The sequence below is a fragment of the Argiope bruennichi genome, chromosome 4 (assembly GCF_947563725.1).
Source record: "Argiope bruennichi chromosome 4, qqArgBrue1.1, whole genome shotgun sequence".
Classification (NCBI taxonomy): Eukaryota; Metazoa; Arthropoda; class Arachnida; order Araneae; family Araneidae; genus Argiope; species Argiope bruennichi.
In genome coordinates this window covers 54,675,484-54,693,531 of record NC_079154.1, presented here as the reverse complement: position 1 = coordinate 54,693,531, position 18,048 = coordinate 54,675,484, and the positions used below count along the sequence as shown (strand labels likewise).

At 24.6% G+C, this 18,048-nt stretch overlaps 2 protein-coding genes across 2 annotated transcripts in view; one reads left to right on the top strand and one right to left on the bottom strand.

Moving 5' to 3' along the window:
* The window catches only part of LOC129966823 (PAS domain-containing serine/threonine-protein kinase-like), a 47,156-nt gene extending 38,434 nt beyond the window's left edge, over positions 1-8,722 (bottom strand). The window contains exons 1-2 of the mRNA XM_056081401.1: positions 8,632-8,722; positions 7,476-7,540 (exon numbers count right to left, since the gene is read on the bottom strand). Coding sequence (XP_055937376.1) covers positions 7,476-7,517 — 42 coding nt within the window. The 5' untranslated portion in view covers positions 7,518-7,540; positions 8,632-8,722. The remainder of the gene's footprint in view (positions 1-7,475; positions 7,541-8,631) is intronic.
* A 240-nt stretch (positions 8,723-8,962) lies between these two features.
* The window catches only part of LOC129966149 (replication factor C subunit 1-like), a 28,983-nt gene continuing 19,897 nt past the window's right edge, over positions 8,963-18,048 (top strand). The window contains exons 1-6 of the mRNA XM_056080541.1: positions 8,963-9,190; positions 9,281-9,388; positions 11,065-11,107; positions 11,631-11,669; positions 12,471-12,589; positions 13,850-13,930. Coding sequence (XP_055936516.1) covers positions 9,188-9,190; positions 9,281-9,388; positions 11,065-11,107; positions 11,631-11,669; positions 12,471-12,589; positions 13,850-13,930 — 393 coding nt within the window. The 5' untranslated portion in view covers positions 8,963-9,187. The remainder of the gene's footprint in view (positions 9,191-9,280; positions 9,389-11,064; positions 11,108-11,630; positions 11,670-12,470; positions 12,590-13,849; positions 13,931-18,048) is intronic.

Here is an 18,048-nt window from a genome sequence, read left to right as displayed (position 1 = left end):
GGGGGTCATCCATTTCAGAATCGAACAGAGTAGAATAGAAACATTCATGAGAAAGACTAATGATAAGCATGATAAACAATGCAGAATGCTATTCATTTTTTAACGACAAATAACACCTAGACACTTAGTAGATATAATAGACAAATATATATGTTGGAAGCGCCATTAAGAGGTGGGAAAAACCGAAACGAGTCAGGGACATGAATGATTGCGAGCCTCGCACCGTGTTGCCATTTGGAAATGAGCAATACATTCAAATCAGTTACGCATATTAATACTGGCTATTGATTCTAAAAAAAAGTTTGATGGATATTTTTTATTTATTTATTTATTCTTTTTTTGAAATCACTGAGGATTTTTAAGAACATAAAATATCAAAATATTACATTTTTCCCCCGCAAATTTTAAAGCACATTTTGAAAAAAAAAAAAAAAAAAAAAGATTCGGAAGCAAAACTTTAAAATTTGTTAAATTAGATTTTATTTTTCCATTTTTGAAATATTTAGATAACGGAAGTTATTAAATTTTAGTAATGGTATTTAAATATGCACCAGTCGCAAATTTTCCGCACTATACCTAATCGAAAATAAGAATTCGAACGCACTTACACCACTCTGATGGGCGCATTTATCTGCGTGATTCGTAAATAGTAATCATGCAATTTATAAATAATATTTTAAAAATTAGTATTAATAATCTAATGTTTTTTATCATATTGTTTCCAGTTGCCGTTTACCTAAATACAATAATAAGCACAGATGCGTTGTTCTCACATTTTCTCGTCCCTTTCTATTACAAAATCAAATAAATCATTTAAGTCTAAGTGAGTAGTCTTTTAAAGTCTTTTTAAGCCATTAAATCCTATAATATCTTTGCATCAATTACTGAAAATACAAATAAAAAAAAATCTGACATTTAATATATTGTATACGAAGAGTGAACTGTAAATACATTTACATGCTTCTATCCTTTTAGGTATACATTTTGCTGAATATTTAATTTTACAATCCAATGAAATGCTGCGTAATTTTTTAAAGTGTGTATATGAGTAAGAGCAAATGAGGTACAAAAGTTTCATAATGTTTACTGGTGGGTAATTAATTATGCATTTTGCAATAAAATATTGCATAAATGAATAAGGTGATAGAATCTTTTAAAGAAATTACTGTTGCAGCTTCTATTTTCCAAAAAAAGCTTGAACAAAAATAATTTATACTAAAAATTGCATCTCCATTGTATTCAGTATTTCTTTTATGTAGGTACAGCTAAATAGATCTTCAAAGAATAACAATAACAGAATTCTAAGTTCCTAATTCAGTAGATAATTCAAATTTATCCATTTTACAGATTCATTCACACTGAATGTAACATTAAAAGGCAGAATCAAAAGAAGAAAAAAAATTATCATGGCTAAAAATAAAATTTTAATTTATGTAATAATCAAAACCAGTTTATTGATTTGGCATGCATGAAATGGACAAGTAAAAAGTTTGGACGAAAATTTATAATGAAAATATCCAGAGAGGAAAATCTAAATCTCTGAATATACATTAATCCAGAGCAGAATTTTTTAAACTATAGGTCATATTGCCCAAAGGAGTTTTCATAATAGAATTTTTGAATTACAAAATCTTTTATATCAGGCATATAAACACTAAACTTACCATGATTGGTCAAATGATCATTCTCCAGTGTATTAATAGTCGATACATTTGCAGTTAAATTTTCAAATGCAATGCCCAAAAGGGGTTTCCATAATCGATTTTTAAGTCACAAAATATTTTTCATTAAATGCATGTGTCAAATTCAATATTAGTCATAAAATTTAATGAAGAAAATCCCATTTAAAATTATTTTTCTATAGAATTTAGCAATTATTCATACAAAGCATAAAAATAATAACTTACTTTTTATAAATAATCTGTTTTTAAGTATTTCATTTCCCTATATTTACAAATATTTATATTTTTCTTATTACTTGGGAAAGCAAATTGAAATTGATTAAGAAGCCTTATTCTAAACAATATTTTAGAGTCCAATAGATTTTGGATTGTCTGATCATAATTATATAAAAGTTGTATTAATTAAATTTTATTATAGAAATAATGAGATATTAAATTTTAACACAAATTCTTGAAAATAAAACATGAAAAATTCTAAATAAAATTGTTCCAATGAGAGATAATTCTATTTATCTCTCATTGGAATTATGATTATTCTATTTATCAGCCATTAAGATATTATTCAATTCAAGTAAATGAAATAAATATTAGTTATCTAAGGTTGCAACTTCTAGTCTAATTGGAAAATCTACAGAAATCGTACAAAAAGAAACTATGATGTCCAGATGTACCACTGGATTCAGAGATGGCAGTTCTTCACATCATTTCCAAAACATGAAGCATTGTTGTTACACTACATAATGAAGAATTTATAGTACCTAGAAGCACCTTATTAAAATTGCAGCAAATAAATATTGGATCTTTAATGCAAATAAATATTAGAAAAATGTTAGATCTTTAATAAAAGGCTATAGAAATTCCAGAACCATCCAATATTCAAGGATATTGTAGAAGCATGATGAGTGTTCAAGGCAGAATATATCATGGTTCTCCAATATTCTTTCAACATTAGTTTAAAGTAAGCAATTTTAATGAAAGCCTTTAATTAAATTTGTAAGACAAAGAAAACTTTAAAATAATATCTACTAAAACAAAATAAAATAATTTCACACAATTCTGGTTAATAAAATACTAATAAGAATATAGTATCATATGGTTTTTACTAATCATTAAATAACTGAATACTAAATACTAAGTTATTGTTGATTGATTTAACTATCATTAGAAAGCCATAACATAAAGCATAAATAAGATATTAATAACATATTGATAACTTTAATTATACAGATATATAAACAAGAAAACAAAATTGGAAGACTATAAATTAAAAATGTGCTATTAGTATTAAAAAGCCGTAAAACATTCTAAAATAATAATTTAAGAAATGAAGTCAGAATGTAATGTCTTATGAGACATGCTGCCTCAAAAGACAGTTATATTAATAAGAGAAATTGTGTGTTAAATTCGTTTCTCATCTTTTCTTGGTGATATATTTCCTTTTTATCAGTGTAATAAGCAAAAGATAAAAATGATTTTAAAACATAAAAATATTATTTTACCTCCGAGTTTTGATTATCTTCTACACCCTCAACTTCAGAACTAACAAACTAGTAATAAAGTTTTTAAAGAGATTATAAAATAAATCTAAAAATTAAATAAATACAAGGCCAAAAATAAAAGGAAAAAAAAATATGTTTGACGTGGCAAAATATTTAATTATCTGAAAATTCTTCATATGACAAAAAATGCTAGACAAATGTAAATTTAAAATTAAACAGTTTAATAAAATAAAATAAATATAAAATTTCATAGAAAAGTGTGATAAATATTTATGTTTAGGTTTTGAAAAAAATCTTTGCTACTCAAAGGGTTTTAATTTTAGAAAAATAATAAAGTATATTATACTTGAAGATTGAGCTAGCTTTATGTAGATTTACATAATTATTTTAACTTCACATTTGATATGATTGTAAAATTGTATTTAAGAATATTATACATGAACGATAAAGAATATATATGTATATAATTTTACAGTAAAACAAAATATTAAGTTCTCTAATAAAAGCATACTTATTGAAAACAAACTTCTTTGCTTTTTTAAAAAAAGTTTTATGGCTTATAATAATACATTATATGTTTATAAACAATATATTGTTATAGAACCATGCAATCCCCCTCCTTTTTTTTTCAAATACATGATCAGAAATTGCCTCTAATATTATATCAAACCATATAAAAAGTAGGCAAAAACTTGGCAACTAAATTCTAAAGTAAAAATAAAAGCATATAAAAATCTATACATAAATAAAAGTATATAAAAATCTATATATATACATAAAAGCATATACAAATAAATATACATTAAAGCATATGCAGTTACAAATAAATATTTGTATATTATTTGTCTTTAAACTAGGTTGTATTATTGCTATAGATTACACATACAATCTTTCAATAAAATGGCAAACCATTAGTTTAGAATGTGATGTATTATGAAATTCTGAAACAATTTAAAAATTGATAAAAAAAATAAGCAGAAGGCTTGGACATGAAACAAATAATTTAATTGTAACTTTAAAATATTTATTATTCATATTATATTCTTTTAAAAGTTAAAATTTCTAAAATTATAACATTGTACTATTGAAAGAGTATTAGGACTGATAAATAATAATTGAGAAAGAAAAAAAAAAGGGATGCAATACCACTGACTACCATTTCAAAATTTTGCAAAAACATGAAATATTAAAAAGTTATTTAAAAAATAAAATAAAAGCATTTTACACCGAAATATATAAAGCTCTAAATGCTATGAGTGATGTCAGTGAATGATTTAGGTATAATGTGCCCCTAAGCAGTGTGCATTATAAGACTCTCTTTTTGGGTCAATTTCATTTTGCATTTCAACACATTTTTAACTTAATCATCATGTCAATTATTTATTTTAAGTTAATTTTTCAATAAATTAATTAATTATAATTTTTAATTATTATAAAATTAATTTTTATAAAAAATGGACATTTTTATTTATCTATTATAATTGTACAATAACTACTTTGCACTCTGTATTTTAAAGCAAGTTGCTTGGTGCTGCATTAAATAAGTGAATGTAAGAAATAAATAGGAGCCTGGCCAATTATATAGTTAGACAAGAAATAAATTTCCTACTTCAGAGGGCTCTAGAATGTATTTTATTGGTCCAAATCAGATAAAAATTGAATTACAGATAATTTAAATGATGCACTTAATATTTATTAAATAAAAAATGGCATTGGTAATGAACATTGAAATATTTAATAAGATTCATAAATGTAAAATAATATTAAAAAAATGGAATTAAAAATGAATCTAATTTGTTATAACATTTGTACTATCACTGGCTTCATGTTAAATAGAGGAAGGTTTAAAATTCAACCTTTGCAAAGTTTAAAAAATATTATTTTCAAGATACTACAAAATGAGAGAAATGAATACAATATTTAATACTATAATGTTACAATAATTGATGTATTAAATTGATAGAAGTGTTAGTGTAAAATTGATTATTGTAAACAATATTTTACAATAAGCATAAAAAAAACCTAGTAGAAAACATTAAATATTATATTGTTATAGAATATACTACAAAACTATTCTTAAAAGGGATAAATATTTTGTAAAAATTGTAAATCTTAGAAAGAAACTTTTTTTTTTTTCAATCAGAGACAAGACTTGTTTCACAAATATTAGCAGCTAATTTGTATACATGTGTATTTATTCATACCTTGGGAATTGTTGATTAAATTTCTTATACCTACCTATATATGAAAATTTTAGCAACAATGAAATCCTCTTATTGTTTCTTTTAGTATTTTGACATTAATTTTTTATTTAGATTCTTCACAGAACTATAATACTTAAGCATTGGATTCTTTGTTAAAGTTTCTTTTCTGTAATGATTTTTTTTTTCTTCTTTTTCATGATACAATTTTTTAAATAATACTCTTTTAAAATTTAAGAAATTTTTTGTGTTTGCATTTTCTTTGGCAAAATTAGTACATTTTTGCTTTCTAAATGTTGGCAATATTGCATGTCCCTTTTTTACTACAACATAGACTAATAAAACTGATGGTTTGGAAATATTTTTTTGACAAAATACAAGCTATATAAAGAACTATTTCTGCCTATTTTTTAAATGTTTCTTTTTAGCAGGGGCAGGGAACTTAGTTTATATAAAATATTTAAATTTTTGATGATGTTTCTTATGTATTTAGATCAATAATGCTTTATAAAACAGTTTTTAAAAATGCCATTCAAGACCCTATTTTAAAAATTCTATTTTTTACACATCTAGTATATTAACAAATTGCATAATTATGTTGTTAAGTATAGTAGATCAATATCACTGCATAATAATTAAAGACATTTGGTCATGTTGTACCATATAGGGTATTAAAAAATTAATAATAGTTCAAGCAAAAATTGAAAACAGAAACAATGTTTAATAAGCAAGTTTGTAAAGCTGCAAGATCTATAATTATCTAAAATGCTTTAGAAATCCCCCACCACACTATTTGTTGCATTATAGCTATTTTTAAAGAACATGCAGATAAAACAGGTGAAGAATAGAGATACAGAATGATCTACAGTTTGCATTCATAATTTATATGATAAAATTTTTAACAAAAATGAACAACAAAACATGTTTAAAGACACTGGTAAAGAATATTGCATGATAACTATTTTTAAAGACTAGACAGATAACACAGATGAAGAAGAGATGTACAGAATAATCTACAGTATGTATTCATACTTCATATGATACCGTTATTAACAAAAACGAAGAATAACAAAACATGTTCGAGATACTGGTACTTTTAAGTAAATTTTTGAAAAAGAGTGAGATTTTCTTTTATGCTTTTTGTTATTACACATTATTACTTTATATTATATATTACATAATATATAATATATATCATAAAAATGAGCATGTCCCATTCCATCTATGCAGAATTTTCTCTTAATCCTTTCTAGGGCAGTGGGAAGTATGCTTCCCACCAAATTTATCAATCTTTGTATGAAATTATGTAGGTTGCCATAAGTTCTGACAAATTTTTTTTAGTAAGTCAGGAACTTAGATGCTTCAGTTCTTTATCTCAGATAAAATGACATGTCTTGATTTGTTACTTAATTATTAATTAACCAAATTAATTAATTAATCAAATTAAATTTACCTAATAAGCTAAATGAATCCCTTTTCTTATTCTAATTTCAAGCCTAAAAATATTTTAACATAATATGACTAGAAAAAAAGGGCCCTTTGAAGGGTTAAAATATATGTCACATAAAACATGTTACATTTAAGTTTAATTTGACTGATAATTTATAAATACTATATCTCTAAGTTTATAATACATTTAAAATATTTTTATTTTACAAATAATCAGATTGAAAAAATAAGAATTTGTATTTACTTCTAAAACATAAAAATCATATACTATATTTTAAACACAAATAATATTGTAGGTGTTGTAACAATTAGGATCGAACAAAAGGCTATAGCTGCTTTTTCTAATAGAGAAACTAGAAATAGATTCTAGTCACTTATTTAGACATAAACACAGCTGAAAGAAAACAGTTTTAAAACTGCAATTTCACTTCATGGAATATATATATATATATATTAAAATTAATATTAATTTAGTAGAAAATTTATTTTCTACTTTGATATTTTCTTTTGAATCCCTATTTACTAAGATATTAAGAAAAACCATACTTTTTAAATTGTTTTAATTCTTCCAAAACATATTATTTATATCTAATGTTTGAAGAAAGTATTAAAATTATAATAATGAATACATGAAATAAACTTACCAATGGAGGTCGTAATTTCGAATTTTCTGGAGTTTTATTCATTTTTACCGATGATATCCAATCACCTAAATATACATTCATGTTAATTTTTAAATAGATTGACAGAAAATAAGGTACATAATTTCAAAATAGTTTAATAAAACGAAATCCTTTTATTCAAATCTACTAATGACAAAATAAACATATTTCTATTCAAAAAAAATTTTGAAAAATTTCTAAATTTGCATATTGGATCATTTTTTATGAAAATTTATTACATTATTTTAAAATATGGTTATCATCTTATTATTGTAAACAAATAATAGCAATTAATTTATTTCACTGAAATTATGGGTTTCTGGAAAACTGAACAATTTACAATAGCCTACTAACTATATGATTTCTTTATTATGAGTAAAATAATATTCTTCTAATTATGTTTTCACAACACAAACACAAATAATAAGAGCATATTTAAATACATACAATTAAAAAAAAATGTTAAAACCAAGAATATCTATATCTATTACCTCTACACATACTGTATGAAAGAAAGGGGGAAAAAATAGTTTGAAAAAATAAAATTAATAATTTCCACAATGAATGAATTACAATAAGAAAACACGGTTTGTAAAAACAAATATTTAGATAAATTAAATTTGGAAAATTTGTTCAAATTACAGTAGAAAATTCAGCAACAAATCTAATATTATTAAAAAAAATATTTTACTGAATTTTAAACTAACTTATTTGTTTGAGATCTTTCATGAAAATTAAAATCTTTTATAAATAGCAATATTTACGATGGTTTGTGAAATTTTCAAAATCAACTTTGATTCAAATTAGCTTTGAGTTTTATTACATATCTCGAATGTTTTTCATATACGAGTTAAAGTCATCATAAGAGTATAAAAGATTTAAATATACAGCAAAGAAAATATTTTTTAAAAATTCAATGATACTTGTTTTTCTATAAATAACACTGAAACTGCAAACGGAATTTTAAGAACTCAAAATGGTTTTAATATAAATTTTTATTCCTTAAAAAATTTCGTTTATCAGTTTGCAAATTTTCAGTATGTAAACATTCACTATGTCGTTAAGAAAAATTCTATGGACAGAATGGCTAATCACCGATTATATGATCATGAATAAATAAAACAAAGAAAAAAATTACCGATTTTTAAAATGCGACAAATGGAATTTTAAATATTTTCAAAAGCTATTTTAATTCAATATTAAAAACACCGCCGTTAACGAAAGATGGCAGGACAAATTATATTAATATTGCCAACGGATCTCAACAATTGTGCTCATAAAAAAAACTATAGCGATTCACGATATTTGATTTCGACTTAAATTACTTAGAAAAATCTTCTATTAACATTTTAAAAAGTAATTTTTAAATACCTAAATTCTACAAGAGGAGAGATATTTATTTTAATAACTTTTATATTATTAAGGTTACAATTTTTAGAAATTTTGTTATATGAATGGCAACAGAAGTAAATAACAAACTTGATAGGGAAAATGAAATTGATTGCGCGGTAAATTTTGTAAACACTAACAAAAGTGTAAATTAAAATTTTTGTATTATTTTGTAAATATGAGGTATTGAAATGAGATGTTAGTAACTGGACAATTAAAATCTTAACTATTTTTCTCATTTTTTTTATTTGCTTCATCTTTATTTTTCAAACCACCATTTATTTCAAAAAGATTTTAAGCAGATCATGGTATAAATTATTGTGCATTCTGCAACTTTATTTAGCTTTTACATTCATCTTAAAATTTCCTTGTCTAACTTGATTTTCTTTCTTATGAAGGATATTAGAAAGTGGTTAACATCACCAAAAACATCTGCAGCATCAGGCACAAATAAAGTTCAAAATAGCAGTTCTGCTGATGCAAACAAAACCAAGTCCCCTTCTAAGGTTAATCTTCTTCACTCTGATTATCTTTTGTTTTTCACTTAAGGCAATTTTTAAATGCACTTTATTTTCAATTGTGGAATTTTCATTATTGTCAAATAAATAATATTATAATATTACTTGAAAATATTTTTAGATGATTGTAGAAGGTTATGAAATTCAGATGTTAAAAAATTCCTTAATGGCGAAGTACAGGAATTTAAACTGGATTTGTGTGTGTTGTATATTAAATCTTATATACTTTTTTATTTGTAGTTGAGATTACAGATATAGGGCAGGTGGGGCACTATGTTATATGTGTTTTTCTTCCAGCAGTGATATAAGTAAACAAATTTCTCAATGTCATGTTTGATCGCATTTTTTTTTCTTTCTGTTTCTTATGCTTGGATATCTAAATGAATTAAATAATGAAAACAACCCATATAAAATAGGCAAACCTATATGCTTGAACTAATTTATTTTTTGTCATTTTTATTTCTTATTTAAAATAGTTAAATGTCAATTGCAGAGACGTTGGTATCAATAAATTTTACTTTATTAAATATATGTTTCTTTGAAACATGTTAATTGGACAAATTATGAGTATAACAGTGTGTCTCATTTCATACTGCCACACCATACCTCATCTGATATAACATGTAACAAAGAATTTTTATGATTGTTTCCTGTAAATTCAGATAAGTCAGCTTTTTTAACTCCAAATTCAATTATCATTACTTCTAAAATGTTATTTGCTGTAAAATAAACATTTTTCATGAATAAAGAGAATTTAATTGGAGTCATGAACTTTACTTTTAATAAATTTAACATTAGAATTTTTTTTTTTTATAGAAATATAACTAATGATGCAAATTCTTCCAAAGCACATGGGTTTCTGGGAAGCAAAATGATTATTAAGAAATTAGAGCTAATGTTGCTACATTTTTAAAGTGAATTTTTTTTTAACACTTATACTTACAACATACTTCCCTTACACCAGAATGATTTGCTAATTTTTTGTTTTGTAAGATATTCATTATATGTTAGAATTAAGAAGCTTTCTATTTTCATATTTACTTTAATTTTTTCTGATTTTAGAACCTTTTATTAAAAATTAATTTTAAATTTTAGCTGATTTTTTTTATTACCTTAGACTAGTATCTATATTTGATTCATGGTTTCAATGTGTTTTATTTAAATATATTATCTTCAGTTCTTTGTTATGGTTTTAAAAAAGGCATCTAAGACTTTTATTAACTAACTATTTTAGCTCTGAATGAAATCTCTTAATATCATAAAAACGTTGAAGTATATCAATATAAATTTCAAAAATGTTATTATCTAGTTAAATTTTATATTATGTTTTGATTAGTCTAAAAGGGATAATGTATTTGAAAATTTCTCTGGGGTAGTATTTTTGTTTACAAAATAATAGTTTAAAATATCACACTTCTAATATCTAAGAATTTTTAAAATTATTTTCATCTATTAAAAGCTAGTCTCTGAATTCTCCATTTCAAGATCTTTTAAATGATTTGAATTATACTGCACAAAAATTTAAAAAGTTTAAATAATATTTACTGCTTTTTCTTAGAAAAATTTTATATTATTTTCTTTCTTATTATATTGAGTAAAAATTGAACATTCAGCAAATTGAAACAGAGAAATATTCGTTTTCATTTTCTTTCTTTATTTTTCAGAAATCCTCTAAAGTTTCAAGGAAAAGACATATAATTGAATCTGGTTTGTAAATATTTTCATTTAGTAATTACAATGTTTCATTGTAAATTTTTAAAATTAAATATATACTTATAATTATCTGATAACATTGCCCATTCTGAGATTTATATGCATTTAAAGTATATATAGAAAATTGGTCCTATTACATTTGTTCTGCTCTATTCTTCTTTATAATTTCTAATAAATTACTACATTACTTTTTTCTTTGCTTAAGCATCGATTTACATTATCTAGTTATCAAACGAATGCTGATTAGTTATGATGAATCAGTGATTTTACTTTTCTGAAAATTAAATGTCTATATTTGGAAATTTGTTGGTTTTAAAAAATTATATATATGGAATGAATTTTTTCCATTATATTTTGTAATTTTGAATAAATTGAAGAATGTTATTTCATATGTATTTACTGAAAACATTTTTATTTTACTTTTGATTATTAAATTTTTTAAGTGAAATTATTATAATGTGAAAAGTTAATTTATATATATATGTATATATATAATGTTTGTAATGTTTATCTTTAGATTCTGATGAAGAACCTATTCCAAAAGTAAACACAAAAGGTAAGGTCTTTTATTTATTCTTTTACAGAATTTCTTTTCATTCTTTTTCATTTCATTCTATTCTTTTCATTATTTTACAGAACCTGATGCATTTTGCCTTTTATCTATTAAAAAAGTATATTGATAATAATTGTTAAGTTTGTAGAAAAGGAGCTTTTAAATATAAAAAAAAAATTAAATGTAAAAACTGTATAAATAATTATTTATTTTTTTGTCTTTTTCATATATATTTAAACCATAATATGAAATGTTCACATTTTCAAAAAAAAAAATCCCCCCCCCCCATTTTTTTTTACATTCTAGTATACAAAAGCGCAACAGTCTTCTGGATTTAAATTTTTTATAGTTATTTATTATGACAAACTTCAGATGATATTCCGTATTTTAATTCTTGACTTAATGGATTATTAATCTTTTCATATTAAAAAAAATCTCTTTCATTTTCTTTTAATCTATGTTGTGGATGGATTTTTAAAAATCTGTCTTTGATAAAAAATATTGTACATTTTCTGCTTACTGATTGATAAAGATTAAAGTTAAAACCTCGTATCATAATAATATGTGCAGCTATATGAAATGTTATTAACACATTTTTACTTCTTTTTGTAATTAAAAATAAATTAGAAAACAATTCTAGAAATAGACATAGAAAGCTTGCAAAACTAGTGTATATTTTGGTATTAAATTTTCTTGCTTAGTGAATGAATTAAATATATGACTAAAAATGCTACAAAAGGATTTTATATAGAGCTAGTTTTACTTCTTTGTATCATTCATTGTCTTGTATTGCTTTTCTTTTAGATGCAAAGAATAGCCCTAAGAAAACTGCTCCTGAAAAGCGAAAAGAAGTATCTGTGTCAGATTTTTTTGGTTCAGGACCTGTAGCAAGGAGCCAGAAAAAAGATATTCCTCAACCTAAAGTAAATATTTTTTATTGATTAATATTTGTTATTTTATGTGTGATTTAAAAGAAACATTTTTATTCAGGTAAAACAAGCTATGTCTTTGCTTATAATAAATATGAATGTATGTTAGGGCTCTACTGGACAGACCATTTGACATAAAACTACCAAATTTTCTCATATATATGTTTTGGAGAGTGGGAATGTACACCTCAAAGCTATATATATATATAATGATATTTTAAAATCTAATTTAAACTTAATTAATTTCCTAATTTTTAGCTCAATTTAGCCCATATTAACTTCATTCTAAAATATTCTCTTATTTCCGGATCGTAGTCCAATTTTTCTATTTAATTAATTCAACATGAGTTCTAAAATTCCTGAATCGACTAAAAGCCAACACATTCCTACACTCTGAGTGAAGGGATAAAATGTTACTGACTAAACAAATTCTTCTGAAAAATCCCTGTGTTTCCCTTGCTTGTGAATGACACCTGTTAGAAATCCCTATTAAAATCTCACAGTATATATTCACAGGGATAAAATTTTCATCAGCTTTTTCTCATTTCGTCCTGTGTTGTGCTCGTTGCTTCTGCTTGTACATAATTCATGCTCCTGGCATGAGATAAAGCAAACTTAATAATTCTAAGTCTTCTATGTCTTCGGCCAAGACTTTGCTTCAAAAATAATGCTTACATATATATATGTATATAGCAAAATAAAATTGCAATTTCTATATAAGCAATCACTCCAGTGACTTGTTTTTCACCTGTCTTTTCTGTGAAGCTAACTTTAGAAGATGCTAAAATGAGGAATTTCTCACTTCTGAAGAAGTAATTAAGTTAATAAAATATGCAGTTGCAATCAAAATTTGTTTCTAAAGAAATTCGAATGAGAAAAAGTTGAGTTTATTCATAAATTTATTTGTTATCTGATATATATATGGTACATGTTTCCAACTTTTATTATGGGATGAAGGAATTAAAAAAGTGCTCTTTTACTTGAAATGTTTCAATTAAAAAATTTTGTGATATCACAAAATTATTTCATCAAAGTCTGTTTGTTTTTTAATGTAAATTCTGTTTTTTCTTTTTATAAATTTTTACATACTTTTTTATTATTATTACTTAATTTATTTGTCTACTTTTTATTAAAAACTTTTTCTATTCTGTTGTTTTATATATTTTCTTTGTTGATCTCAAAGTTCAGAATAACTTAGTTGATAATTAATCATTAGAAAGTACTATTCTTTTTTAAAAAAAAGTCTTCTTTTAGAAAATAAAAGAAGAAAATATTCATGATGATGATGAAGATTTTCAAGCCACTTTGGCTCAATCATCTTCAAAGCCTGTTAAGGTAAGTAAATAATTTTTATAAAAATTTAAGGAATTTCTTCTTGTATGTTGTAATTAATAATTTTACTATGATACAATAACTTTTCCGAAAGATACGTTTTATTTAAAGAAAATAAATGTAAAATTTTATATTGATTCTTATTTCTTATTAATGTATACACACATTATTAATTATTACAGTTTGAAATGCTTTATTTATTAGAACATTATGCTTTTTTATCCAAAAATATAGAGAAGAAATGCAAATCTTGAAGAATGCTAGAGGAATAAAAGAAAAAAATGCACAATTGAGAAAGTGTCATAATCATCTTAAGTTATTTAATTGCTTGTTACCAAACATATTCAAACACATTATTTGAATTACTAAATTTAAATTTTTAACTATATGATGCATTTACAAACAATAAATTTAAGCATAATCTTCAGTTATCTTTGTCGCGCTTTTAAAAGCATACACTGTTATTTCAAGAATTTTCAAAATTTTGTGCGCCAATATAATACAGGGTATGTAGCATCATAAAAAGTGCTTAAATTCAAAAACCATTTTTAAGCACCTTAAAAGTACTTAATTTTGAGAAAAGGTCCTTAAGAAGTGCTTAATTTTCTCATGAAGAACGAAGATTTTCGTTTTGTCTTTTCCCCCTCACGAGTTGATTATGATAATTCAAATTCATGATCATAAAGGCTTGTTTACCAGTATACCAAAAAAGCAAACGGAAGGGAAGAATTCAAAGAAAGAATCCAGTTGTTCCTGTAAATATTAAAATAACGCTTAATGATTCTTTTTCTTTTCTTGCTCCCTTTTTCTCCAACAATTTACATTGCAAGTTATTAAAATACTTGAATAGTTATCCTGAAAGGGCACTAGGAAATATGTACTGTGTCCTACTTTATGCGAGTTGAGAAACGTACTTCAATTTTTAATGTTTTAGATGCTGATGGATTTTTTAGTTCTACCTGGTAAGTATGTATTTAAACTTTAATGTGTCATTAAAGAAGAATATGTAAATTGATCTGATTAGCATAAAATAAGGAAACTGAAAGATGAATTTGGTGTGTCAAGAAGATATATTGAACATGAGAAAAGCTGTTCTAAAAACACTTATATATTCTATCATCATTCTCATTAATATGTCGCTTTGGAGCAATCACTTGAACGACATGTTACAGGTATTCAACTGCACTACATTGAATTGTAATGAATTGCAGTATGTAATTAGGATAGTCAATTGTGTCAAATCTAGTATGATACATTTTTAACTTGAAGCTTTAAATTTTCAGTGATCCTTGAAGTTAGAAGCATGAAATTTGGGAAGTTGTTTTGAGGAGCATTAGAAGCACACTAAGAAGGGATTTCACAAACTCTTAATTCGAAGTTTAATTAAAAAAATAAAAATAGGGTTTTAACGTATTTTCATCATAACATCAAAGCATATAATCGTGCAAAAATAATTTTAATGCTGTTTTAAAAGTTACAAAAATAGTTTTTCAATTGATAAAAATTGTGTTTGAATAAATGAATTTTTTTCTTTTAATAATTTTTGAAAAATTAGTTTTGGGTACAGTTTATACATATATGTAGTTTATAGAAAATATAGTAATCGCAAAAAAATTTGAACTCGAGATTCTGACAAATCTCCACATTTTAGACCTCCCCGAGTTCGAAAAATACATTTTTGGAAAAGGTACGTTTGCTCATCTGTCTGTAACAAAGATAACTCAAAAAACGCTTTGAGCTAAATGGTTGAAATTTAGTAAACATCCTTTACATCAAATTTTGAGTAAAATCTGTTCGAATATTATTTAGCACAATAATTACAAAACAAAGAGACGAATTAAACTCTTTACAAACTAAGATTAAACAAATTAAACTCAGTACACAGATTTAACATCTATTGCGTAGGCACATATCAGATTTTGAGCCAAATCCAACCATGGTTTGACTGTCTGCTGGTCTGTATTATAAGAAACATGTAAACTCGATAACACAAAAACGAAATGACTTAAATATATCAAATTGCATATGACTACTAGTGCAGCTTTGTGTCATATCTTTGTTCTAAACATGAGAAAAATATATCGAAAACACAAATTCGATTTTGGATGCCATTAGCGCATGCCAGGGATTAATCGCCAAATAACTCACCTAGGATGGCATAATAGAATCAGTAGTAATGTTAAATTCATGCCAAAAGTTAATATTTCATAACTATTGTATGGCAATGCCATGTAAGACATTCTCTGGCATGACAAGTTTATTAGACTACATGAGGTTTTTGGGAGACCATTCCTGATGGTTATTACAATGTAAAACAAAATAATATCATTGCTTCATTGAATCACTTTATTCTGAGGGTGTTAAAATTGAGATAAAAGAAAGAAAAATGCTTTCTTTGCTTTTATTTAAACTTTGAAAATTTTAAGGTTCATTGAATAAAATTCATTTTATGAGTTTTGTTAAATTTTGAAGCAAGGCGTTATGTTGTCTCGTGCTCCTTAAAAATAAATACTTTTTAAAAAAAGGCTCTATTTGCATTTTTACTTTATCGTGTATGGAATATAGAGAAATATTCGAGTTTTTGACAAATCTCCACATTTCAAACCTCTTTGAATTCAAAAAATTTATTTTCAGAAATGTTTGTCTCTCTATGAGAAAGATAACATAAAAAACTTTCAGTTAAACTGATGAAATTTGGTATATGGCCTTTACACCAAATTTGCAGATTGAGCAACGTCTGTTTAAAGAACAACTGTTTATCTGTCCGGCTGTTCGAATATACGTTTTCATGATAACTGTAAAACAAAGAGAGCGTTGAGGCAAATCTTTAAGGGGTTCATCGTCTCTCAGTCTGTTCTTTCAGAAACGTGTAAACGCAATAACTTAAAAATGGATTGCCTTAAATATCAAGTTTGGTATGTAATTTTGAGATTGAAAGTGTAGTTTTGAGTTAAATTTTTGTTTTAATCAATTAAGAAGCTTGCGTCCAAAAACAAATTAGCTTTTCGTATACTTTCCATCACATGTCAGGGATTAATTGCCAAAACACTTGATTATATTATTTATATAGACGATTTGACAATTTCTATTTAGTCTGATCATTTGGGAATGCTGCTATTATTTTTTATTAAAAAATTATCTAAAAGAAATTCATTTAGAACATGGCATTCTTCTATCATCAATTTCATGGCAGTTTTGCCATTTGTACTTTGATAGCCATAGGATTATTTTAGGTCTTAGTTTTACAAGATTGCAAAGAAAATTACTAAATAGAATGAGTTCGAGCAGGAAGAAATTTGCTCTTGCCATCCCAGTCATGTTGAATTTCATTTGTGGTTGACTATATAAAATCAAATACAAAATTTTCAATCATGCTATACTTCTGCATCAATTCCGGCATTTTCAGAAATGTTTTATCTATCTGAAAGAATTAGTAACATATTAATTTTAATAAATGTTGAAAAAGATCACAGATCTTTATTGTTAATCTTATAAAAGTTGATTTAATTTTTTGGTTATTTATAGGTTTTTTTTTTTTTTTTTTTTAATGTTTTGGCCAAAATTAAAAAAAGCATAATTTTACAATGAAAGGCATTGTGCAAATACAGAAATAGATATTAAAATGTGAATAATAAGCATTTCAAATTAATTTTTAAAATGATTTTTCATTGGAACCTATGTAATGTATTATTATAAAATAGAAAGAAAAAAAACCTATGCTTAAAAAATACACTGTTTACATATAAGTATTTAAACAAAAGTGCTTAATTTTTAGGGTTCAGGTGCTTAAAAATACTTAATTTTTGCAGCGGTTTTACATTATATGCACTGTAATAGTATTTTGGATAAATAATTAATGATCAACATTAATATGCAAGTAGCACATAAGAAAATGTAATATTTCTAGATGAAAATTACAGTCTTTAATTTGTTCAATGTGGCATTTTAATATACAGGAGCTGTAATGGTAAGTGGAGTAGAAAGTGGAGAATGCTCTAAAGAAATTTGCTTAATCATCTAAAACAAAAATTATATAATTTTAATGCTATTTAATAGATACTAATTTATGTATGTAATTTTCTGTTTATTGGTCAATAGTATATCACAGATTTCATTTTCTG